We start from the raw sequence: 26470 nt of genomic DNA, 5'->3' as shown, positions 1-26470 counted from the left end.
GGCTAATTTCAATTCGACTAGACGTCATGGTTGATCTACTGGTAATTTCAAATAATCTTTGAAGATACACAAGCAAGTGTATGTATCCTTTCTAAGAACATGTAAAGAGCAGTTTTATGACAGCCCGCAGTATCATATAATTAGCCATCTATGTGCTCACAGTATTTCTATTGACTAAACAACATGAACTTCAGGAGTATATAACTTTTTAATGGTGTGCTCTGGGATTATTCTAGATATTCCAATGAAAATTTGGTTTGGAAGTAGAAAATGTACTTGTAAAACAGGATTAAACATGATACCATCGAAGAACATAGAACCATCAGTACAAGCCACTATTTCATCTCCTGGTGTTCTGTGGATCTTCATTTGGAAGAATTTGAAGAGGTTCGTCAAGAAGAATGTGCTCTATTACGTTAATTTAGGAAACACTGGATTAAACTATTAAAAAAAAAAAGAGGTTTCTTTACTGCAAGATTTCTCTGAACTTTTAATCCCTGGTATGCAATGTGAACGTATGAGAGGGAACTAAAGTACCCAGTATTTGCCAGTCTTGTTTGACCAAATACCTGTTCATAACCTACAGAAAAGTGTTCTGTGGAGTACTGATTTTTGCAAGGCTGATGCATCTATTGAAATTCTTGTTCACGCACAAAATCTGCGCACCTTTGCGTAAAGCTTCATTGTTGGGCGGTGGGTGTTTTTGCTTTTAATAAATATTGAATACAAATTTGGAAAGAGAAGTAATTAAAATATGTCTTCATTTTAACAATTACAGTGAGGTTCATCCATGATCTCCTTGGCTGTTCTTCTAAACTTTCATTTTAAATTATTTTCACACTAAATAAACTGTGGCAGAAATTAACACTTAGAACTGCATATGAAATCATACATATGACCATTTGCTTGAGAAGATGGAGTTTGTTTTGAGTATATGCAACTCAGCCCAAAGGAGAAGTTTGGTTAATGTGCAATAGATTTGCTTATTTTTATTTTTATTTTTATTTTTCCTGAAGCCCAGTGAAATCTCAGCAAAGGTAGAGGACAAATAGATATTAGACTCTTTAGGAACATTCCTCAAATAGTAAACTCAAGATTGCTTATAAAATACTCCTTCAGTACAGGTACCATTTTGTTGCCTAGATGGTAGCCACTTAGGATTCTGGAGATTGAATTATCTAATTACTGTTCTATCTCATATAAATGGGTGGCTTATGGGTGGGGCGCTCCTGACGTTTTAACCAAAAGCTTCACATCCTGAAGTCTGTTCTGCACTCCAGCGCTATACCAGTCTTATTTTGGGGTAATGCGTTCGCTTTCTGCTCTGCCTTCTAATCTTTATACTTATCAGAAAGTGGGAAACTAAAAATATGTCCTTCAGTGACTGTAAAATGGCATTTCTTGCCCTCTTCTCATCGGAAAAACCTATTCTCAAGCTCTGATGCTTCCTTTCCTCTTGATATCTACTGAGACCTGTATTTCCAAGGAAAATGCCCCTTCTTAACACACCCGAGGTGACAAATAAAAACAGTGGTGATGAACGGTATGATATGCCAGATGTCATTCTATGGGATGAAGATATAACTATAATTGAGGGGCTTCAGTGTCTAGCCTTACAATAAAATAGGTACTTTGACAACATATTTACTGAAAATACATGAAAGATGCTGGAGAAAATTGTTGTTAGTCTTTAAAAATGTATAACTGAGCCTATAAGAAAATAAGGAATCCTCAGAGGTCCTAGAATCATGTGAAATAGGGAGAGATTATGAAGCTCAGAAGTTGGCTTTGTCTTGACAGCATCTGGGGGTCAACAGTGATGCCAGGCTTCCATTTTGAGAGTGCAGTGGGCTGAGGAAATAGGAAGCCAGTTAAAAGATCTTTCCGATATTGGAAATATAACTGGACACCTCATATACATTTAGAATTCTTGGGGGGGTGTTTACTGTCAGTATAAGGGAGAATAGAGAGATGATAGATAGATAGATAGATAGATAGATAGATAGATAGATAGATAGAGGCACAGATATAGATATATATGATGTAGAACTCATAACCACAAGCTGATAGCAAACTAGCTCCTATCATCTGTATGGTTTAAAATGCATCACTTTTCTCATAAATATAAATTTATTGTAAAGAGGTAGAAGGCTCCTAGTATTTCAGGTGCATGGTAAAATCAAATGTGAATCTCCTCTGGATGAATGTAGCTTTAGAGAAAACCACAAAGAATTTCTATGGCTGAATCTTCAAAAAACAGAAGTGTGAATTCAAAACTCAGAAACACTATAGTTTCCATGAGATATTGGAATTATCAGATCAAAAAGTCTGAAAAATAAAAGAGAAGAGCAAAGCTGAAATTATCAAAAATCCAGATTTCAAGATATACTACAAAGCTGTAGTAATCAAAACAGTATGGTCCTGGCACAAAAATAGACACATAACATCAACAGAACGTGAGACAAAGCCCACAAACCCATATGTCAAGTAATCTTCGACAAAGGAGGCAAGAATATATGATGAGGAAAAGACATCTTCAATAAATGGTGCTGTGAAAACTTAACAGCCACATGCAAAGGAATAAAACTGGACCACTTTCTTACATCCTACACAAAGATAAACTCAAAGCAGTTTAGATACCTAAACGTGAGACCTGAAATCATAAAACTCCTAGGGAAAAAAAAACAGAATAATACTAGTATTCAGAATACATAACACCAGAAAAAAAAAAATAACCAATTAAAAATGTGCAGAGGTGCTGAGTAGATATTTTTCCAAAGAAGACATCCAGATGGCCAAGAAACACATAAAAAGATGCTTAACATCACTAATGATTGTGGAAATGCAAACACACCTGTCAAAATGGCTAGAATCAAAAAGACAAGGTGTGGTAAGTGTTGACGAGGATGTGGGGACTAAAGGAACCCCTGTGTGCTGATGGTGGAACTGTAAATGGTGACCCATTGTGGGTAACAGTATGGAAGTTCCTGAAAAAATTAAAAATAGAACTATGATACCATCTAGTAATTCCACTAGTGGGTATTTACCCAAAGAAAACAAAATCACTAATTTGAAAATATATGTACACCCTACGTTGCTTGCAGCATTATTTACAATATCTTAGATATGGAAGCAACCTACGTGTCTGTTGATAGATGAATGGATAAAGAAGTGGTGCGCGCGCACACACACACACACACACAAACACACACACACACACAGAATATTACTCAGCCCTAAAAGAATGAGGTTATGTCATATGTGACAACATGGATGGATCTAGAGGGTATTTTGCAAAGTGAAATAAGTCAGAGATACAAAGATGGATACCATCTGATTTCAGTTATATGTGGAATCTTAAAAAAAAAAAAGAACATACAAACAACAGCAAAAAAACACAAAAATAGACCCGTAAATCAGAGAAGAAATTCTTGATTGCCAGAGGGAGAGAGTAGGGAAGGGCAAAATGGGTGACAGGAGTGGGAGATTCAGCTTCCAGTTATGGAATGAATAAGTCATAGGGATAAAAGTTGCAGCATAGGGAAGATGGTCAATGGTATTGTAAGTGATGTGTGGTGACAGAGGGTAGCCACACTTGTGGTAACCACAGTGTAATGAACAGAGTTGTCAAATCACCGTGTAAAAAAAGAACAAAGGAGTCAAAATGTGAGTAAGTAACAATATACTATATAAATAGCCAAATATATTTGAAAACAAATGATGCATGGTAGAAAAGCACAATGATGGAAAATTTAAAACTCAGTGTCCTGTTAAGATAATAAACTGGAGGGGCACCAAGGTGGCTCAGTCAGTTGAGTGCACTGCTCTTGATTTCAGCTCAAGTCATAATCCCAGGATTGTGGGATCGAGCCCTGCATCAGGCCCCACACTGGCCACGGAGTCTGCTTAAGGTCTCTCTCTCTCTTTCCCTCTCTCTCTTTCTCTACCCCTCCTGCTTGCACTCTCTCTCTCTCTCTCTCTCTCAAAACTAATTTAAAAAAAGAAAATAAGTTTGATGCAGATGAAGCTATGAAAGGATGATAACTCTCAACAATTGCCCAGAAGAGAGAACGAAGTTTGCAGAGATTTTTTTATGTTTATTTATTTATGACCAGAGAGAGAGAGAGAGAGAGAACACATACATGAGCAGGGGAGGGACAGAGAGAGAGAGGGAGATAGAGGATCTGAAGTGGACAGAGGATCTCTGCACTGAGAGCAGAGAGCCCGAAGCAGGACTCGAACTCACAACCTGCGAGATCATGACTGCGCCAAAGTCACATGCTTAACTGACTGAACCACCCAGGTGCCCTGAGAGAACGAAGTTTAAAAAGATTATAAAATGAAAGGAAGGTTAAGAGACATGGAAGATAGAGATATTTGCTTAAATTTAATTTGAGAAGTGAGAAACAGAGAGATTTGACGAGATGATGGCTTAATCCTCAGATTCAAAACCTCCAGTAAATTCCCAGCAGAGTTAGTAAAAGGAAAATCATGCATAGATGCAATATTATGAAAGTTCGAATACCAAATACAGAGTATGATCTTATTGTAGTTTCAGACTGAAAGATGACATGGGAAAACTGGAAGCCAGAAGAACTAGAATAATTTTCTTAACAGTAGTGAGGAGCGGGGGGAAATCCCAACTACTTACTGACCCGGGACTATAAACTCAGTAAAAATTTCCTTTAGGAGTAAAGAAGAATTTAAAATATTTTTAAAAAACTAAAGTGTTTTTGGACAAAACAAAGATAATTTACCACCACAGGACTTGTTTCAGTCAGTTATTGCTGCATAACAAAGGACCCCCAAACTGAAACACTGTCTGCTGGAGCAAGTCTACTTGATTTTATTATTTTTTTAATGTTTATTTATTTTTGAGAGAGAGACAGAGTGCGAGCGGGGGAGGGGCAGAGAGAGAGGGAGACACAGAATCCGAAGCAGGCTCCAGGCTCCCAGCTGTCAGCACAGGGCCCGACGCAGGGCTTGAACTCACAAACTGTGAGATCATGACCTGAGCTGACATTGGATGCTCAACTGAATGAGTCCCCCAGGCACCCTGGACCAAGTCTATTTCAGACTGTGGGTCTCCACCTTCGGACTGTGGGTCTCCACCTTCAGACTGTGGGTCTCCACCTTCAGACTGTGGGTCTCCACTTTGAGACTGGGTCTCCACCTTCAGACTGTGGGTCTCCACTTTGAGACTGTGGGTCTCCACCTTCAGACTGTGGGTCTCCACCTTCAGACTGTGGGTCTCCACCTTCAGACTGTGGGTCTCCACTTTGAGACTGTGGGTCTCCACCTTCAGACTGTGGGTCTCCACTTTGAGACTGTGGGTCTCCACCTTCAGACTGTGGGTCTCCACCTTCAGACTGTGGGTCTCCACCTTCACTCTGTTTTAAACTGTGGGGTAGCTTTGCTTCAAGGTCCAGGTCTGCAAGCCGACTGACAGTCTTGCTTCATGTTCTTATTCTTCCAGGACTCATAAGTGTGTCTTTTCATGGTTAGGGCAGAAGGGTAAGAGGGAAACCTCCTTGAGCCAGCCTACACTTGTGCTCGCATGGTATCTGCCAGCTGCTAGCAGGATGAGTAAATTGTGGCACTGATGCAAGGAAAACCGTGTGCAATGACAGTAACCAGAGCATCACGCCTGAATGTGGATGACTCACAAACATGATACCGAGCAAATAGAAAGTCTCGTAAGAAGCCGTAATGTGTGATTCCATTTATAGAAATTCAAAAGGGAGGCCACCCATGCAGCCACTATCGGGATGCATCCATTTATGGTAACTATCAAGAAAAGGAACAGAATCATAACCATGAAATTCAGGATAGTGACTTCATCGGGAGTGGAGGGGCGGGGGGGGGGGGAGAGTGCAGGCATCGATATGTATTGATAATATGGCTGAGTGATAACATTCTGTTTTTTAATCCGAATGGTGTAATAGTTGTTCCGTTTTTTGTGTTTTTAATAGTGTTTTAGATCTTCGTGGTTCTGTACTTCAATGTATAATAAAAACCAATTAGTGAAAAATGGTGTCTGGGTAAGGCAACCTGTGCCTTCAGTCAGCTTGGAGAGACAGGTTTGCAAGGTGCCACACGTGATGTTCACGACAGATTCAATAAGTTAGATATTTTCCATTTGTTCCGATTAGTTAGCTGAAGGTCAGTGAGTTGAGGCGATCTGGGTCCCAGGGGGCAAGGCTGGGCGCTGAGGCAAGCCTGACCTCTCCGAGGAGCCTTGACGTTCGTACTTTTCCTTCAACCTTCAAACCTGCACAGCCGGACCCTTCCCCCAGAGAACACAGGGCGCGTCCTGCACTGTTTTGCATGTCCTCACTTTTATTGAAATCACAGCTGTCTAGCCAGATACGTGGCGAGGTCCCAGAATTCCCAAACCGAACCAGACGGGAAACCCAAAGCACACGATCCAAGCCCGCACGTTTCTGGCAATCTGCACACGTCAGGATGGGCAGCATGCTGGCTGGGTTGTGGGGCAGTCACCGTTTCCCTTTCTCTCTCGCTCAGGAAGCGGGTGTTCTGTGCCCTGGTGCCCTCCACAAGAAGAGCTAACTTTCCATCACAGTCCCTTCGGCCCTGAAGAGGGAGCGAGCTCGCCGTTGTAGGTGAAAGTGAAAATGGAATCCCAAAAATTCTTTGCAGTTTTGGACCCTGATGGGCGTCTTCCTAAGTTTTAGTAAAACATCAAGTACGAAGCAGTGACAGAAACTGGAGACAGTGACAGGACTTTTCAGGCCATTACGTTTCAGTGCATTGTGGGAGTTAAAATCCTGGTCCAGAATCTGGGTGGGAAAGTAGCTCTGTTGATTGGACTCACACGGGGCTGGTGGCTGATTTGTGGGACGTGGTTTGGGTGCCTCTATTACAATACGCGGTCCATAGGACTTCAGAGGCTCCTGTTCCGGCTGTCCCCCCAAAGCTCTCTTACCAGCTTGTTTGGAGATGCTGGTCTCTACTAAACCGACTTGAAATTCCTAATATTTAGATTCTTTTTTGGACCAAGAATCATCATTTTCAGAATTTTGTTGAAATTAGGATGACCGTTTCATTTGTTGTCCGAATTGGAAGTGTTTTGAGAGCGAAACGAGATTATTAATCATTTTACCATGAAATGGGGTTATTAACAATTGCACCAAGAAAATTACAGCTATCCACGAATGGTATCCTGGTTAAGACCGACCCGCGTCTTCTCTCGCTGGCCCCCGTTGTAACGTCAAAGGTCATCGTGAGCTGGTGTTGCCTGGAAGGCACAGAACGTAAAGGAGTTTGTCCTGTTCTGTTTTACTCCACGTTCTTTAAGATTGTGGTGGTTTAAGCATTTTCAATCGTGGTTTGTATTTTCGTTTAGATATTGTTAATGAGAACAGCGGAGGAGAATGTACGTGTGCTTATTAAGGATAGCATAATGCAACTCCTTGATACGTTCCATCACTGGCTGCGTTTTCAACAAACGTTGCTTGTGTCTGTTCAAAGTGAGCATTCTCAGGATGCAGGTTATTGAACGTATCCCTGGGAATAGGAACTCTTCATACATTCAGGGGCAGACGGAAGAATCCCGATGCCAGTCAAGAGGGCCTCAGCACACAAGAGCTCCCTCACCCGTGCAAGCGTGGGGACCCCGTGTCCACCGTTTGACCCGGTATTGCCTTTGTTCCGCAGCATCCGTCGCGTCCACCTGCAATGACCCAGGCCTGCCTCAGAACGGCACCCGCTACGGGGATAGTAGAGAGCCGGGGGATACCGTCACCTTCCAGTGTGACCCCGGATATCAGCTCCAAGGACAAGCTAAAATCACCTGTGTGCAGCTGAATAACCGATTCTTCTGGCAGCCAGACCCTCCCACGTGCATAGGTATGGTACAACAGAAAACAGACACGTTCTGTTTCGGAACGCATGCACGCCACTCTAAACGTTGCTCCATAAGTGTGTTCGTTCTTCAGAAACATGTCTCACGTGCCCTCCGGTTCACAGACTCCATGGAGATTTCACTGTAAACCTGGAAACTTTATTTCATTAGGTGAAATGAAGGAAGCGGTTTACTTAATGTGCAGTAATTCACAGTTACTTACCGTGTCCCAGCCTCAGCGGAGCTTGTAAAAATGACTGCGACTTAAAATTCTGGGCGGCTGAAAATTCATAACCCTTCCTTTGCAATTCTCATTTTTAACATAGAAACATGCCCTTCAGCAAAACCTACTCAGTAAGAAGTACTTTCTTTTTTTAGATGGTTTTTCCATAATATCCGTATATTTGAACAGAATCCCGAAAACTAGAGATTATACTGCTTTGGTCAAAATGAAGATAAAAGGAGAACCATGTTTTTGAAATTCACTAGGATTTTGTAGGTTGACCTTACTCAAAGGATAGCAGTTGGTTTTGCAGACTTCTGTTTGAATAACTATTCACGGAACTCTATCACAAATATGGTTTCAGGGAAATACATATTTTTGTATAAATAGTGATTACATATAGAGTGTCCCTTCATTCAGTCAGCTGTTTGACCATAAATACCTCTTGCACCTTATTTTTGAAAGGAACCCTGCTAAACTTTATTATTTTAATGAACTGTCACCGTTGAATTTGGACTTCTTTATGATCTGCTTGAAAAATGTAAAATTTAATTAATCTGTGAAGAGAGGAAGTGATCATGAAATGATATGCACATAGTTAATAGGCCATTTTGCATAGGGTGAACTTGAGGGGATTCTGTGATTTAAAATGATTCTTATTGTCATCGACGCAGCAGTAGAGAGATTCTCCGTGGTCCCGGGGAGCTGTGCTACGCAGCTCATAACTTATCACTAAGTACTTAGAGGAGTTTGAAGATGGATGGGATCCGATGGTTTTGCTCGTTAGCGTGTGCAGCCACGTCGGAGAGCTGCCTTTGTTTACCTGATGCTTTGTGCCGCGTCTACCTTTCATAACTCTGTGGGAGCCATTCTGCATTTCATTCCAAGCTGCCTCATCTGGAGATTTGCAAGATTTCTGCGTGCTTCTTTTTAAGATAGAGTGATTGCCTATAAATGCAACGAGCATTTTAAACCATCACGCTGTTTTTAAATTGGGAACAACTCCCCCCAGTTTGCATGATTTTAATCTCATGGGGGAGCCGTGCATCTATCCATTGAACACTTCGAGATTATTTCTCAGTTGGCATTAATGTAGACATTGGGAAAGTGTGACCATCTTCCCAACTAATCGATCGCCTTTCGTTAGTTTATATCTTAGTGACATAGTTTTGACCAATGACTAGATAAGCCAGTTCCCAGCAGAGAAAATAGGCAGCGTTTCTTCTGCCTTGAGCATCAGCACCAAGGACAGGCTAAACTCACCTGCAGGTAAATGAGTATCAGTTATCTTGGCAGCCAGGCCTACGCATATAGGTATTATGTAACGGGAAATAGAAAATGTGTATATGTGTATTTGGGAATAAGTGAATCTTATCTTTTCATTACATTTTAAATATATATACATACATACATACATACATATATATATATATATATATATATTTTTTTTTTTTTTTTTTTTTTTTTTTTTTCCCCAGAAACGAGGCTTATGTCCTCTGTAAGAAACTTGTCAACTGGGGCATCAGCTGATCATGTCTTAGCATGCACATAAATTCTGTTCTGCTGATTTAAAACAGTTTTTCTTTTATCTTCAAGCCTTTTTTCCCCCCTTATTAAAAAATAATGCATGTTTAGTTAAGGGGGAAAAGAGGACAAAAAGCTGTCATCTTTCTACTTGGAGGCAAATACTATTAACACAAACATACATAAGTAAGCTTCATAATTATTTTATGTTTATCGAGTCTATTTCCAAAATGTTTTTAAGTGACAGCATCCTATTTTGTCAATTGCACTTTGACTTACCAGCGCGAAACAAAATGAGGATCTTTTTGTGCCGTGATGTGCTTTCTGCGTGTTCTTCATGACTGCACAGCATCCGAGTGGATCCGCCCACACGGACTGCTCTCGTCCCCTCTGACTGTGCACTCAGAATCGCTTCAGTCTTCCCCCTACCACAAAGATTGCCAGAATGAACCCTCTTGTTGCAAAACACACCCTTGATTATTTATAAATGACGTATTTCTACACATGTATGTGTTTCTTAAGCTTTTAAAACATTTTTCAAAACTCAGAAGGGTTGCACCAATTTACCAACAGAGCCATGAGTGAGTGTTTATTTTCCTTAAAGGAGGCAAAAAACAAAACAAAACAAAACCAAAACCCTGTTCTTATTTCTTTTTTTATTGTTATTTTTAATGTTTATTTATTTTTGAAGGAGAAAGAGAGCATGAGCCAGAGGAGGGGCAGAGAGAGGGAGACACAGAATCTGAAGCAGGCTCCAGGCTCTGAGCTGTCAGCACAGAGCCCGACGCGGGGCTCGAACCCACGAACCCCGAGATCATGACCTGAGTCAAAGTCAGCGCTCAACCCAGCGCTTTTTCCCCTTTTATTATTATCTCGTATCTTCGTTTCTTTCTCTCTCTTTTCTGAAATCCCTTAGCCTCTCGCCTGCTGGCATGTTACTCATATTTCCACCACCTCGTCTGTTGCTGCTAATTTTTGCTGTGGACTGGTTGGATAGCTCCCTTTTCTCACTTATCAAAGGACTCCAATGAATGAGGCACTACCTTTGGGATTTTTTAGCGGATTCCCGAGGACTCCTCTGCAGACCAGAGGACACTCACCACTTTCTCGTTCTGCATGAGGATCCCTCAAAGTCCCCAGAATCTCTCTTTCCTTGTATAGGCTGCAGTACCTTTTCTCCAACTCCAAGTTGTAAATGGCTCTCAAGAGCAAGAATTTGCCCTGAGTTTGCAGAAATTCATTCCGTGTCATCGTCTTGCCCTGACCCCCAGGGCAGCTCTTTCGAGCCCAGTTATGCCATTTGATGGTGTGAATGCTGAGTTGTATCGAAGCAGAAACACGCACGTGTCTCATTCGAGTGTGCTGCTTCACACCATGAAGGATGGAGGTGCTGTTGGTACGTTAAGGAGGGGATCCTAAGGATTCGGGAAGGAGGCACTGGGGATTGATACAGATTCGTGGGTTTTGTGTCTACGTCCATTCCCTCTGGAGTATTTCCCGAAGTGTCTGGGTCACGTTTTGTACGCAATGCTGATCCTGTCCAAAATATTTTGCAAGCTTTCAGATTACAACCTAATGAAACTAAACTGAAGAATGCCTGACCCAAAGAGAGAACAAACACAGCCAGACAGTGCTACTTAATTCCCCTGGGTGCTCTTGGATAACCTCATTTAAAAAGGCCTCCTTGGATCTCTCAGGATAAGACAGGAATGCCTCTTGGTTTCTCTTAAACCAGTACCTTGTGTCACCCCCACATTCTTCCTGCTGGCAACACCCTGGTAGCCAGTGTCCTGAATCTGTCGCTCTGTGTCTTGCAAACCCTGCATGCGGCGGAATCTTCTGGACCTTGAGGTACCTGCTCCCTCCATCTCCGTGCCACCTGCCTCCACCCGCGCCTTGCCTGGCTTTCCTCTGTCAACGTCCACTTGATTCTGGGGGAGCCGAGTAGACAGTGGCCCCAGCAGAGTTTATTACAGTCACACTCGATGCTGGGGGGACATGTGGGTTTAGCCATTTTTGCGAAAATTATATCACTCTTGAATGTATATCTGAATTTATTAGAATACTAGTGATACTAGTTAGAGTTTGCCTTTAGTGAGACTGAAATCATAACAGAAAGTAATGGAATGTGTTATATTTCTTCTTACGGAAAATTAAAGTTTTCAGGAATGTTAAGTGAGTATTCAAAGACACAGTCGTCACAAAAATTAGAAAGCACGTACATTGGCATTATTCACAATAAAAGTCATCTGTATGTATGTCTCTGTATAAAAGATTGCCAATTAGGTGTTTCTTTTTCTACTTACCATTTTTTTTCTCTTAAATGGATATATGGCCAGTGATGTGAAATAAGATATATAGTTTAGGGAGAACATTATAGTTTAATTGGGCTGATTTTTTTAAGACAACTTGGTGAGAAATCACTGTATTTGCTGTGAAGAACCATAAATCTTGAATATTCACCCGTGCGTCTAAAATGTATACCTGTGAATTTTTCAGTGTTTTAACACCTTTAAACATGATGGAAGATTTAACAGAAATCCTATGTAGTAAATGAAACCATCCTAAACATTTTGAAGTTCAAGAATGAAAATTGGCTTGCCTATTAACACCACTGAACTTCATAATTATTATCTTCCTAACATAAATGTAAACACAGGTAGTGAAAAAGTGATAGGTAAAAACCAAGTAGATTGATGAGTATCATCTAAAGCACTGTTCTCTGATACTAACGTGCTGAGCATTGTGATTACATTCTATTTTCCAGATTGATGTTCTGGCTCAGTCTGTTACGGGTTCCATATTCCCAGATGTCACTTAAACTATGTGTTAGTTTTGTCATTTTGAATTGTATCCCAAACCTTACATATATCAGAGGACTCTGGGGAATACCTGGCGTAACGTGTATTCATTCAACAAATATTCCCTGAATACCTGATCACAACTGTGCCAGGTGTTAGTGAGACACAGGTGAACAGGAAGCATGCCTTCTAGAAGAAGTCAGCAATGACTTTGTGAACCTACGATAGGACAGGAGAATCAGCAGGACCATAACGTGACGTTCGTGGCCATTTCTTTCCCTTTCCAAGTGTTTCTGTAACGTGTATTGTGTGCATTGTAGGAGTGTGGGGGGAGTAAAGTCATCTGTTTAACTGGGTAGAGCTTAAAATCATAGCAACTGAAGTTTATTTGTCAACAGTTACAAATCCTCCGTAAAAGCAGGGTGGGACATTGTATGAAATTCATGAACAAGTCCATGAAAAACGTACAGACCTCCTGGGCCTTAAATTTTCATCCAGATAATTGTCTACTAACCTGACACATGCTGAGTGCCCTTGATGAATTCTGTGATGTCCTACTTCACCTTGACCAGCATTGTCCCTCTTCCGTGGCAGCTGCGTGTGGAGGGAACCTGACGGGCCCAGCGGGTGTCATTCTGTCACCTAACTACCCGCAGCCATATCCTCCCGGGAAAGAATGTGACTGGAGAATAAAAGTGAATCCAGACTTCGTCATCGCCTTGATATTCAAAAGGTACTGTCTTTTGCTGAATCCCCCTTGAGTAGACTTTTCAAGTGTCACACCGAAAAATTACCTCACATATCCCTTCACAAAGTACCTGGTTTTACCTTGAGTGACGCCCTAGATGTTATTCGAATAGTTACTACATAGGGCTGCATAATGACCTAAATGGAAATACACATATATGTACTTTTGCTTTCGAGAAGTCTGCTTGTATTAGGACATGGCAGGAATTACTTTTAAATACTATCCCGCATGCAATATGTTCCACATGAGAAGGCTGAATTTACAGAATATTCAAGAAAAGTAATAAAAAAGTGGTACAGATACACTTAGTATGATTTCTCATCAGGGCACTACAGAGACAATAGGAGTATTTCTCTAAATGTGTGCTAACGAAATCGTTTCCGCAATACATCTTGTCTGACATTCCCACAGGTAGCCCTGTTACCATCACTGAAATATCATGACTTCATAGAACTTTGAAAATAGAAATTCCTCTAAGTGTGGTTGCTGTAAAGTCTGAATTAATAGACATTACTCTTTAAAAAATGATTGCTGACTTATCCCTGCTAAACCAGATGATGGAGTTTCAAACATTGTGATTATTTTATAAATGTAAATTCTATAGGACTGTCCTATTATTCGTATCTGGTGTATGATAATTGCATTTTTTCCAAATCCCACGATCTTCGCCTTTGTATTTTGATTATTGATTGAACTAAATGAAGGGACTTTTGAAAAGGCACCTGGTTCTAGAGGCCATCTTATTGATCTCTTAGCTCTCCAGGGTGAAGTGGTCTAAGTATATCTATCTGTCAGTTGAACACGGTTCCTTTTCTGATGTTTACGTCACCAACCCAGGCCTGGCCATGATTATCTTTCACTTTCTCCTCCTGATGGGATCTGAATCAGTATAATTTTAAATGTCCCTGATTCTAAATGTTAAGTCATCCTGATAAGCCATCATGTCTTCAATTTACTCAAGCTGCTATAAATTTACCCAGTGATGAACCCTTATTATGCCACTCACTCAGCCCTTGTGCAAAACCACTGAACATTTGCAGCTGTATTTTTGGGTATCTCTGTAGGTTTTGTGAATGCTAACTTCTACCAATGCCTTAAAACCTGGAGATGCCTCTGGCACCGTGAGATTAGAAGTAAATGAACAATTGAAAGCCTTTTAGAGAACACGGGGCTTTAGAAGTAGGAGTTTCCTACCCTCCAGTGTGTCCTAGTGACTAATTATCAAGGTTCCCTCAGGGCAAAATCCATTTGATAGTATAGACGGACAGCAGCTTTATAGAGGTTTTTGTTTTTCCTATTTATTTTACCCACCTCTCTGGAAGAGAGGTGAAGTAGAAAACCTCCAAGTTTTCTTCCAACTTCTAGATTCTTAAGTCATTAGCTGACCCAGTGTCACAGAAAAATCACACATGTGTGACTTCTTCCAAGACGTGGACAACCGGACAAGCTGCGGGTGCTCGGGTGGGAGTGACCCTCAAGCCTTACGACTGGGTCTACTCGGTAGATGGGAGCAGGGAGCCAGAAGTGCTGGGTGGGGACAGGATTTCACCTCCCCAAGCAAAGAGACGCTGGCATTGACACGCGCTGCCCAGACGCACGGTTTATAGGGAGTCTGTAAAGTCAGGTGTGCTTCTAAGGGGCTGGGGAGCGGATGGCACGACTAACAGGAAGGACCAGGCACTGTGTGACCTGGAACGTTCACTCCAAGGCCTTTCCTGGGACTTGGGGTCTTTGGGAAGGGTGACTCATCCCAGGTCCCTGTAGACCGGGGAGCCGAAGATACTCACACATCGAGACTCAGGTTACATTTGGTTCAAAAGCTGGGCCACACTTTGGCCTATTTATTGGGTCTCATGGATCGTGCAGAATTAAAAATGGATTTTACAGGGGCGCCTGGGTGGCTCGGTCCATTAGGCGTCTGACTTAGGCTCAGGTCATGATCTCACTGTTCGTGAGTTCGAGCCTCTCCGCTGTCAGTGCAGAGCCCGCTTCGGATCCTCTGTCCCCCCTCTCTCTCCGCCCCTTCTCCCTCTCTAAAAAATAAAAATAAATTAAAAAAGGACATAAAAATGGATTTTACAAATAGAATCATGATGAATTACAAATGTCACTCCAGACTTTAGTGCATGGATTATGGTATATCCAAAAAGAGAGCGAGAGAGAGAGAGGTCAGACTATATTTCCTTTCTGTGACTCAGTGTATCTCCAGTGCTCAAATATAATCTATAACAGTAATGAGCTCTGCCGGTTAATGGGGATACAGCATCCCCAGATTCTAATAGCATTCTTATAAAGTATCCCAAATAAAATTCTTCCTCCAATCAGATTCTTCTTGTTTGATACAATTCCTGTTGACACCTTTCTGTTTGGTCATGCCTGATCTTTTACTCCTTCATTTGTGAGTTTTAAGGAATTTGTCAAATAAGCAGACTAAGGAATCTTTTAAAGCTCCCTTAAAAACTATGTCCAGGGACTTCCCGCAGCATCCAGTGTAGCCTTGGCATAAACTGGGATGGCACGATTCAGGACTAGGTGCAGTGTTAACGTTGGGTCCTCCGTGGTGCCCACTCTTGGTGGCTTCCTTCAGAACACCTGGGGCAATTTCTGGAGAGACCTTTTGTTCCTATTTCATCACCTGGATCTCCAGATAAACTAGAGCCACTTAAACAACGTCCACGTTAGTGATGATAAGGCTTCCTTGACTCACCATCCCTGTTATCCAAATACACTGCCAACTGAAGGGAGACAGAGTGGACGCTGCTCGGAATGAGTCCTTGCTGAAGACACAAAGGCCCCGACTCAGAGATGAGGAAGAAGTGGAAGGCCAGTCAGAAGGCGTTACTTGGAACCTCTGTCAGTTTGTCGGTTATTTCTGATCTCCTCGAGATCTTATCGTCTGTGCCAGCTTTAGTCTTTGACCTGAGAGTGTGCACGTTTTGGAAGCGCCCAGACCATCATCCGCCTTCTCATCAAAAATGGCAGAGACACGGAAAGCCACATCCCACCTGAGAACTTTGGGGATTACCAGGGTATTTAATACTAGAGGAGAGAGACACAGAGAGAGAAGTGGAGAGAGCAGGGGGGCGGGGGGTGTGGGGCGGGAAGAGAAGATTGGAAAAAGTCAATGATGTAGGAACATGAAACGGAGTGGGTGCCTACCACTCCTCGTGCCATCCCAGGGATGACTGATGTCAGCCAACTGACCCAACCAAGTAGAGGCAATTACATTTTTAAAAGTAAAAACAAACTCACAGAGAATTAAAAAAAAATTAAGGAGAGCGATATCAAGGATACCTGTTTTTCAAACTAAAAATATTCACGTAAAAATCAAATATCGGTGGGAATTCCCTTTCAAACCCCTTTCTTTCAAACCATATTTCTTTAGCAATTTCCTGGGTGCAGGGAAGAGATATTCTGTCCACGTTATTAGGAATCATTGTCTTACAGATATCTTCAAACTCCTCCCATTTTGTAAAAGATGAAAGATTTATACGATCTGAAGGGAAACCAGAGTATGAACTCCTACCATTTTGAATAGAGCAGTCATTATGTCTCATGCTAACAGTATTGACCATTCATATTAGTTACACACATTGCTACTGTCACATTTAAATTTTTACATTTAACTTCTGGGTTGTTTGGGTTTTTGAAATTCGTTGCATGAAGGTAAGTGAACTCACTGTGTGCTTGTAGTCTGGAGGAAATACGAGACACGTGTTTGGTGCCGAACCTGATGAATGCTCTTTCCTTTAGTTTCAACATGGAGCCCAGTTATGATTTCCTACATATCTATGAAGGAGAAGATTCCAACAGACCTCTCCTTGGAAGTTTCCAGGGTTCTCAAGCCCCAGAAAGAATAGAGAGTAGTGGAAATAGTCTTTTTCTGGCTTTTCGGAGTGATGCTTCCGTGGGCTTGTCGGGGTTTGCGATTGAATTTAAAGGTACTGTGATCAGCTTAATTTGTGTGTCAAATAATTTGTATCAAGGTTTATTCATCGTAAGCATTTATCTCTGAGGTCTTGTGTGACTGTTTCATACATAAAATGCTCGCATAACATAATGTTCGATATTTACAGTGGGGAAGAAAATCCAGAGACACATTTCTACCTTTGCTGAAAGGAAAAAAGAAAAATGAATAATTTCTTTTTCCCCCAACTCATAGTCATGTAAAAATAAATTATGATGTGTGTATTGAAGGATTTGATGACATTTAAGAGTTGGGGCATCTCAGTTGGTTAAGCGTCCGACTTCGGCTCAGATCATGATCTTGCGGTTTGTGAGTTTGAGCCCCGCGTCGGGCTCTGTGCTGACAGCTTGGAGCCTGGAGCCTGCTTCCGATTCTGTGTCTCCCTCTCTCTCTGCCCCTCCCCTGCTCATTGTCATAGTCTCTCTCTCTCTCTCTCTCTCTCTCTCAAAAATTAAGAAACACTAAAAAAATAATAATTGTTATTATTTTAACGTGTGTTTTAATATCCTCTCATTTGTTTCTTCAGAATGACTAAGGTTAAGTACATCAGAATAGTAGTTTTATCTCCTTGCTTTTCAACGTGTGATTTTGTGGCCCTCACCTGTCTCCACCACCCATGGGCACTGGTTCATGAGGAGCCCCAGCCGAGGCAAGCTTCCTTGTTTGCCCACCAGATGGGTGTCTCCCATTTCGTTTGGGAACCCCCCCATCACCTGTTGCCAGAGAAAATAGAGACAAACTCAAACACAAACCACCCTAAATTAAGCATTTTTCTATAGCGTCCATGAAAATAATCACATTCTTTTCAAATCCATGTCTCATGGAAACCAAGAACATACAAGATATATGGCAAAGAATTAGAGAAAAGGACTTAATGAAATATCAATTCAGACTAGTGAGCGCTTTAAAAAAATAATGAAAATATGTATACTGATTTAAACTTGAGTTACTTATCAGTGATTAGAATTGTCAAATAAAACACAGGACACATTTCATGTCTGTTAATGCTTCAATGGACTTATGTTTCTTTATATGATTTTAGGTAGAAAATTAATCTATTTCCTTCTAAACACCAAAATCTACAAACTTACTGATTCTTATTAAAATGCCTAAGAGAAAAATATTAAACTCAGCAGTCAGAGGAGTTCTTGTGCTTTGGGGATGGGATCTGTTAATGTTTATGAATAATGAAAAACAGCACATTTAGGCATTTACCATATCATCAGACAGTTTCTGGAGTAACAAGAACTCACAGACGTGCACTTCACCACGACAGTGCCCATTCTAGAATGAGCTGCAAAGCACCACCCCTCCTCTAAACATAAGGATGGACATTTGTCACTGCCCACCTGTGCACTTTGTGCTCTCCTCGGCTGGACGAGGGAATAAAGGAGGAAGGAGGTACGTTCCTAAGGGTAGGAAGAGAGATGTGCATCTTTTGTGTAGGTTCTTTCAAGACCAGGGCAGCTGTCGAACTGGGGGCCACAGCTCTTCATGTTTTCAAAGCTCTCCAGGAAAGGCTGTGAAAAACAGAAGTAGCAGAAGACAAGGAAAGGTCGCAGTAACGGTGCTTTGGTCAGCTCTCCGGCAGGACGAGAAGTAGGAGGCACCGGCAGGGTCACTGAGCCACAGTCTCTGACACCGGCTGATTGAACCCACTGTCCTCCCTCGCGCGAGTTCTCAGAGGCGTGTCCTTAGGGAGGAAGGACATGAACTGTGGCAAAACACACTATGTTATGAAGTCATCGAATTAGAAAATAGGACAAACCGTAAGCGAAAACCGTGTCTGTGATTTATCACGAAACATCCTGAAGCGAGAGCTGGAGAAATGGAACCACAGGATTAGAGGGGGTTCATTTGGAGAGATGAAGACACCTGCCATCAGAGACCTAACTCAGAGACACAGAGCAGGCGGTCGTGTACATGGTGTTTAGTGAGACAGTAAACTCGACTGAAAGGGATGTGTAACAAATAAATGATTGAAAAGGGTGAAAGGGCAACAGGCATGTATGGTAGACCCCTTCTCTGTGGTTTTGCTTTCCTGGTCTTGGTCTCGGCCACTGGAGGTCAGCGGGGTCTGGAAGCACATGCTCCGCCCCCTTGAGCTGGACTCAGAAGGGCACCAGAAGGTCCCCAGGAGCCTGACACTGGTCATCGCGTCCAGGTCACTCATGAGCTTGGGTATATTTTATAGTTGTTCTATTTTATTAGTAGTAATTATTGCTAATCTCTTAAACTCTCATAGGCATATATGTATATATAAGTAGGACAAAACATAGTATACATAGGGTTTGGTACTCTGTGCAATTTCAGGCCTTTCCTGGGGGTCTGGAAATGCATCTCCTAAATAAGGGGGACTGCTGCTGTGTACTGAGAAAATTTTTAGTACTTTAAGAGAGAGAGGAAGCATGAGCCCAGGAGGGGCACAGAGAAGGAGACACGCAAAATCCGGACTCTGAGCTGTCAGCGCAGAGCCCGACGTGGGGCTTGAACCCAGGAACTGTGAGATCATGACCTGAGCTGAAGTCAGAAGCTCAACCGTCTGAGCCACCCAGGCGCCCCCATAATACGTTCTCAGAATACGTGAAGTCAGCCATTGCCAACGAGATCTCTGTTTGGCTGATGTTGACACAGATCATTATAAATACAATGGAAAATATGGAATGAATACAGTTAAACAGCCCTCTTTTTGTTTCCTCCAAGCTTTCCCAAACTTTGTGCTGTTCTCTTCCTCTGCCACATGCCATCCATTCCTAAGAGGACACACAATGTTAAGTCCTCAAAACTCACTCCACTTTTAGTCTGTCATGGCATATCTGTTAGAACCTCTCAGGATGGTTTTCCTGCAAACAGGAGTTTGTGGAAATAATAATAAGCAACAGATGGACAATCAGTAAGAAACAATTTAAACAGCATAATCAATATTAATTCCAGCCAAAGAAAATCAGTCTACCACTTATAATTTCCAGAGATCTTTTCTATGTGAATGAAGGAATTGACACACGTCAAGCCAGAAGAAGAGTGAAAACGTGTCTATTTTATCCACTCAAGTCACCCTTGAGCATGTATTGATATTAATGACCTTAATCCCTCTGTCTCTCTCTCTGTCTCTGTCTCTCTCTGTCGCACTCACACTCACACACACACACAGACATGCACACACAAGCCAAACTGTATTTTTATACTGTCAGTTAAAAAATGAAGATTAATGTTTCAGGTATCTTCTAAATTGATCACTTGAACATCTATAAAATTCAGGTCTAGAGCCTTCTGACATTACCAGGAACTTTGATGATGGCATGAAAAATGTTGACATGTATAAGCAAAAACGCCATTCAAATGATGAAGTACAATATAACTATGTAACTATATATATTACTATATATATATAACTATATATTTATAATTATAAATTATTTATATAATTGTATATATTTATAACATATTTTTATATTATAATTTGTATATTATATATACTTATATATATACTTATATATATTATATACATATATATATATAGTTATCCATCCATTTAGAGATATTTTGGAAGGTCTATTGAATATAAAGACATTTAAAATGGTAAGGTTACCAAAAGTCAACAGGAATTAACCACATAGCTACAAGTCTCAGAGGGGAAAAAAAAAGACTGGTTTCTATTTATATTTGGGAACAGATAGGCTTTTAGTAAAAGTTTCTTTTCAGTTTATTTCTTTGTTTTGAGAGCGAGACAAGGGAAGGGCAGAGAGAGAGAGGGAGAGAGAGAATCCCAGGCAGGCTCTGCGCTGTCAGCACGGAGCCCAGCGTGGGCCTCGGACTCACAAACTGTGAGATCGTGACCTGAGCGGCAACCAAGGGTCGGACGCTTAACCATCTGAGCCTCCCAGGTGCCCCAAGTGAAAGTTGTTACACTTCTGTTGGGCTTCCAGGTCCACAGTCCGCAGCAGACCAGCTCTGGCCCTCGCAGAGCTGCAGGGGAGGACAGAATGGAGGGCGAGGTGCAGCCCGCTCCGTGCCTAGAACGCAGCCGGCCCTCACCTCCCTGTGGGCGGTCACCGCAGCCAGGTCGGAGCTGTCAGGAGGTCGTGGCGGTGAAGGTGCGGCGACTGGCGCTTATCCATCGGTCCGACCCCGCCGCCAGGCGCTGTGCCCCCGAGTGCAGGGAGGGAGCCCTGTGGGAGGCCCGGAACTTCTCCTGTCCTCCCTGCCGGTCTCCTCTTCCCGGTATCAAGTGCTGAGCACTGGCACGCACCGAGCCCGACCCCGGGAGTGGCCGGATTCTCTCATGGCCTCTAGGGCGTGTGGTTTCACATCAGCATGACTTAAGCGCAGTGGTAGGAAATGACCTCAACTTTTCCAGCCTTGCTTTCTTTGCTTCAGTACTAGGTTCCGTAGCAAAAAGAAAAAATAAAAAAAACAAAAAACTCGTAAAAAGTAATGTTGTGTTTTTTTACCTAAATGAAAGTGATTCAATAACGATTCTGTAGTAAAATGTGGTTTTAAGAAAAGAAGTGTAATTGTATTAAGTTGGAGTTTTTCCTATTTTCGTGTTATTGAATTGTTAACTTGGTAGTCATCACATTAATAATGACATGCCGTTATTAATATTAACTTGATACTTAGCCACTAACTTGGTTATGTGTCCATCTATAAATACTTTTTGAGCTTTTCTCATACACCAGGCACTGTTGTAGGCACTAGATAAAATGAGCAAGCAAACAGAGAAACAGACAGAAGCTTAAGATCCCTGCCCTTACGGAGTTGACCTTTGCTTCTACAGAGAAGCCCCGGGAAGCCTGTTTCGACCCTGGAAATATAATGAACGGGACACGCATTGGCACGGACTTCAAGCTTGGCTCAACCGTGACCTACCAGTGTGACTCTGGCTACAAGATTGTGGACCCCTCCTCCATCACGTGTGTGATCGGAGCGGACGGAAAACCTGCCTGGAGTCAGGCCTTGCCTTCCTGCAACGGTACGCGTGGGCCCTGTGCTGTCCTTCGTAACACTTTTACTTTAGAATGCACGGTCTCATTTGACTTTTACTTTAGAACACAACGTCTCAGGGGCGCCTGGGGGGCTCAGGTCATGATCTCACGGCTCATGAGTTCAAGCCCCGCATCAGGCTCCGTGCTAACAGCTCAGAGCCTGGAGCCTGCTTCGGATTCTGTGTCTCCCTCTCTCTCTGCCCCTCCCCTGCTCATGCTCTGTCTCTCTCTGTCTCAAAAAAAAATAAATGTTAAAAAAAAATTAGAATACAACATCTCATTTTACTTTTACTTTAGAATGCAATGTCTCATTTTAGAATTGCTGTCACGCTTCGGTGCTGTAGTCCCCTAACCAGTGGTTAGGGTTAGATTCCCGTACAGAGCCAATGTGGACTAAGTATTTCACATGCCTTGATCATTTGATGTATGGCCATTGTCACAGGCTTCGGGGAGGGGTGACATTTTTCTCTCAGATAGTTTGGCATTTTTAACTTCTTTTTTTTTTTTTTTAATATTCTAGGCCTGATGTACATTAGGAGGTACTAAGTGACAGTCTCCAGATGCACTCTTCTGCTTCTGTCTCTGCCTCTGTATTTCAATGTCTCTCTCTCTCTCTCTCTCTCTCTCTCTCTCTGTGTGTGTGTGTGTGTGTGTGTGTATGTGTGTGTGTATGTGTGTGTATCCATGTATATATGTGTATATATTCATGTGTCATTCTCCCCCCAAATATCACTAGTTGTAATTCTTTATATGGGCATTCAGTTACTAAATCCACATATTAAAAGGTAAGATCAACCTTCAAGAGCCGACCGAACTAGGGCACCTGAGCAGCTCAGTTGAGTGTCTGACTCTTGATTCTGGCTCGGGTCGTGAATTCACAGGGCTGTGGGAGTGACCCTGGGTCAGGATTCGTGCTGTCAGTGGATCCTGCTTGAGATTCTCTCTCTCCTTCTGTCCCTCCCCAGCTCATGGCACTCTCTCCCTCTCTCTCTCCTTCTCTTTCTCTCTCAAAAAAAGAAGAGACAGAACTGACCTACAGTGACAGCAGTCTGGTGGCAGTTACCCCGGACAGTGCAGTGACAGAGAGACAGATGTAGATTTCCGGGTCTCTGGCCGTGTCCGTATGTTAATCTAGTCAATGATTTCATAGGACTGTCCATAGACCAAAGTGTTCGAGCTTTGGGCATATGACTTGTAACCTCTACCCTGAGATGATGCACATTAAAAAGAAGATGGTAAAGCCCATGGTGTTTGCAGAAAAAAAAATGATTTCCAAGTTATTTTAGGATGAACTCAGGTACCAGTTTAGTTAGATATAATGAACTTACCAAAAGCTTTCTTTTTCTCCCCCACTCAGGACAGCTCACGTTACTGGTCCCTTCAGACCAAATAGGTCAAAATTTTTAAAATTTTTTTTAATTTTTTTATTTTTTTTTAATTTTTTTAATTTTTATTTATTTATTTATTTATTTATTTATTTATTTTATTTTTTATTTTTTAGGTCAAATTTAAAAATTAAACAAAAGAAACAAACCAACGTAATGCCCTTGGTCGCATTGTGACATCCGTGTCCCTAAGTCTGTGTGTGAACCCGAGAACTTGTCAATTTAAGAAGCCACCTTGCCAGGACCCAGCCCTGGGTTCTGGCACAGTAAGGACTTCACACAAGTTTCTAGAGGAAATGAATAAGTTAGTGAAAAGCTAAAAATAAATTTTCATGGAAAATTATGCAGCCTGTTAAATCTTCCTAATCTGACATGTTTTAATAACCAAAATGAAAACAGATTCATCGATGCTTCTCAGATTCCAGGTCTGGAAGAGCGAACGATGCTGAGAGAGGGAAGCAAATACACCGTGCCCCCCCCCCCCCCGCCCCCCATGCATAGTGCACGTTTCCATGGTTTTCATTAACGTCTGAACTTAACCAGTAAGCTTTGGGTCCTCAGCATCGTAATCTCTTCTGTGGAGGGTGAGGAAGCTAGCCAGCCTCGTAACTCATGTTAACTGCAAAGTGCGTGTGGGACCCTGTGGGATTTCCTTGTTGCAAATTTGCGTTCCCCCAACGCCATCGGGCCCGGGATAGGGGTGGCCGTGTGCCTGCCTGCTCTGTTTCGGTCTTGAGGAAAAGCCAGAGAGGAGTCCAGTTCCACATCCACTCGTAACCTCACGTGCGAGGTGGGAAGGTGGTTCGGTGCCTGTAGGCCTCTGTGTCTTCTCGTCAGGGACAACGGTGATATTTGCCTGATACCCTCTGTGGACCTATCATAATAATCACATGGAACGATAGCTGTAAAAGATGTAAAAATCAGGGCGCCTGGGCGACTCAGTCAGTTGAGCATCCGACTCAGCGCAGGTCATGATTTTGCGTGTGGTTCATGGGTTCGAGCCCCACATCGGGCTCTGTGCTGACAGCTCAGAGCCTGGAACCTGCTTCAGATTCTGTGTCTCCCTCTCTTTCTACCTCTCCCCCACTCATGTTTTGTCTCTCTCTATCTCAAAAAGAAATAACCATTAAAAATATAGATACGTAAAAATCCACGTATATTTATGTTACATTTTGTAGAAACTTAATATGTCACATTTTAATTATATTTAAAATGCACGTGCCCTTTATAAAATATAAATAATGCCATATACGTAAAATAAAATGCCCAGTAACCTCATAGATTTGGAAGGGCCTGAGAAACATCATTCATCTCAAATTCTTAAAAAGCAATCTAAAACTTCTATTTCAATGTTTATTGTGATTTTTTACTTTTGAGATTTTGGAAGCCACTTGTTATATATGTAAATTACTCTTTACATACATACACATATACACACCTGTAAGTGTAAAGGGAAATTAATCTATAAACATAATAAAAAATATTATTTATATTATTAATAATAGATAAACATATATAAATATATTGAAATATATATATTTATACACCAATAATATATAACATTAATAAATATAATGTTGATGGATAACTAATAATATGAGTAAGTAATATATATTTTTATTATGTTTTTAGGTTTATTTCCCTTTATACTTATAGGGTGTATATATGTATATGTATTTCAATATATACTAAATATAGATATTGAAATAAATATATTACATTAAATAAAATATATGTTAAATGTAGATTAAATATATGTGTGATGTACATGATTCATGTACATGTATATGTAAAAATAATATGCATATATAGAAAGCAAATTTATGAGGGAAGTTTGTAAATTTTAGCACCAGGCAGTGTATTTAAGTCGTGACCATGAAGGCCAGCTTGTGAGTCAGTGCCTCCCCTGGCTCTATTTAATGAAAAATGCTGAAAAGCCACAAACTTAAGTTACCGTGTGAGCTGCTTTGGGCAGGTTTGACAACATGGAAGTTTTGGGGTCCTTCCTGCTAAATTTCCTAAAAACTAACATGAGGGGTGTCTGGGAGGTGACACAGTGGAACCCAGGCAGTGCTCTCACGGGAGCCTAGGGTCCTAGATCGCCGTCCCAGAAGTGGGTCCAGGGCTGCCTGCAGGCTGCTTACCTAGGTCTTGAGGACCCCACTTTCCAGGGGAGAGGTTCTCAGGGTGGGGACTAGAGCAGGGCCCAGGGGTTATCCAACTAGAGGCGGCCAAATTCTGGCTGCACCACCCAGGGCTCAGGACATAAGAATGCCTACCTCACCAGTGTTGGAAAGATTAAATGGGATATGCATATGGCTGTCTCAGACAAAGTAGGTGCTCAATAAATAGAAAATCTGGATTCTGTATGTAAATCTTAATCTACCTATAAATGGAATACATGATCCTTTTAATAAACCAGAGGGCAATGATGGCAGACTCTTGGTCTGACATCCAGTCACGTCGTGACTGTTGAGCATGAAACCCCAATAAGTGCAATGCCCTTACACACACCCCAGTTCCCAGCAGACATCGCGCGTAGATAATGTGTGAACAGAAACACCTCCTGGGATATAACTTTCTACAGAGGTTCTAATATTTTTTCTTGTATTCCACTAAATGATCTGTACATCCCAGGTGTGGTAATATCCCTCTTCAGACATCTCCATAGAGGATATATATATATGGGGACCAGAGTAAAAATAAGAAAGAAGGTGAGTTTTAGACTTTGTTAAATAATAATGCAGGAGGAATTAAGTTTGTATTAAACTCAAATACAATTTGAACCTGTGGGGGAATGATAGCCACAAAATAAACATAAATAAAAGAAGTCACGGGGCGCCTGGGTGGCTCAGTCGGTTAAGCGTCCGACTTCAGCTCAGGTCACGATCTCGCAGTCCGTGAGTTCGAGCCCCGCGTCGGGCTCTGGGCTGATGGCTCAGAGCCTGGAGCCTGCTTCCGATTCTGTGTCTC

The 26470-nt window shown here is 41.8% G+C and overlaps 1 protein-coding gene across 5 annotated transcripts in view; it reads left to right on the top strand.

Annotated features, from left to right (window-relative positions):
• Positions 1 to 26470, top strand: part of CSMD1 (CUB and Sushi multiple domains 1) — a 2004702-nt gene that overhangs the window by 1727334 nt on the left and 250898 nt on the right. For all 5 annotated transcript variants that reach the window (XM_053900776.1, XM_053900775.1, XM_053900774.1 and 2 more), the window contains 4 exons: positions 7678 to 7869; positions 13007 to 13145; positions 16914 to 17101; positions 21905 to 22099. In XM_053900776.1, coding sequence (XP_053756751.1) covers positions 7678 to 7869; positions 13007 to 13145; positions 16914 to 17101; positions 21905 to 22099 — 714 coding nt within the window. The remainder of the gene's footprint in view (positions 1 to 7677; positions 7870 to 13006; positions 13146 to 16913; positions 17102 to 21904; positions 22100 to 26470) is intronic.

Source organism: Panthera pardus, unplaced genomic scaffold (assembly GCF_024362965.1).
Source record: "Panthera pardus isolate Hobbes unplaced genomic scaffold, ASM2436296v1 HiC_scaffold_13, whole genome shotgun sequence".
Lineage (NCBI taxonomy): Eukaryota > Metazoa > Chordata > Mammalia > Carnivora > Felidae > Panthera > Panthera pardus.
The sequence above is the reverse complement of the archived record's forward strand: the minus strand, read 5'-3'. Positions and strand labels throughout refer to the sequence as shown.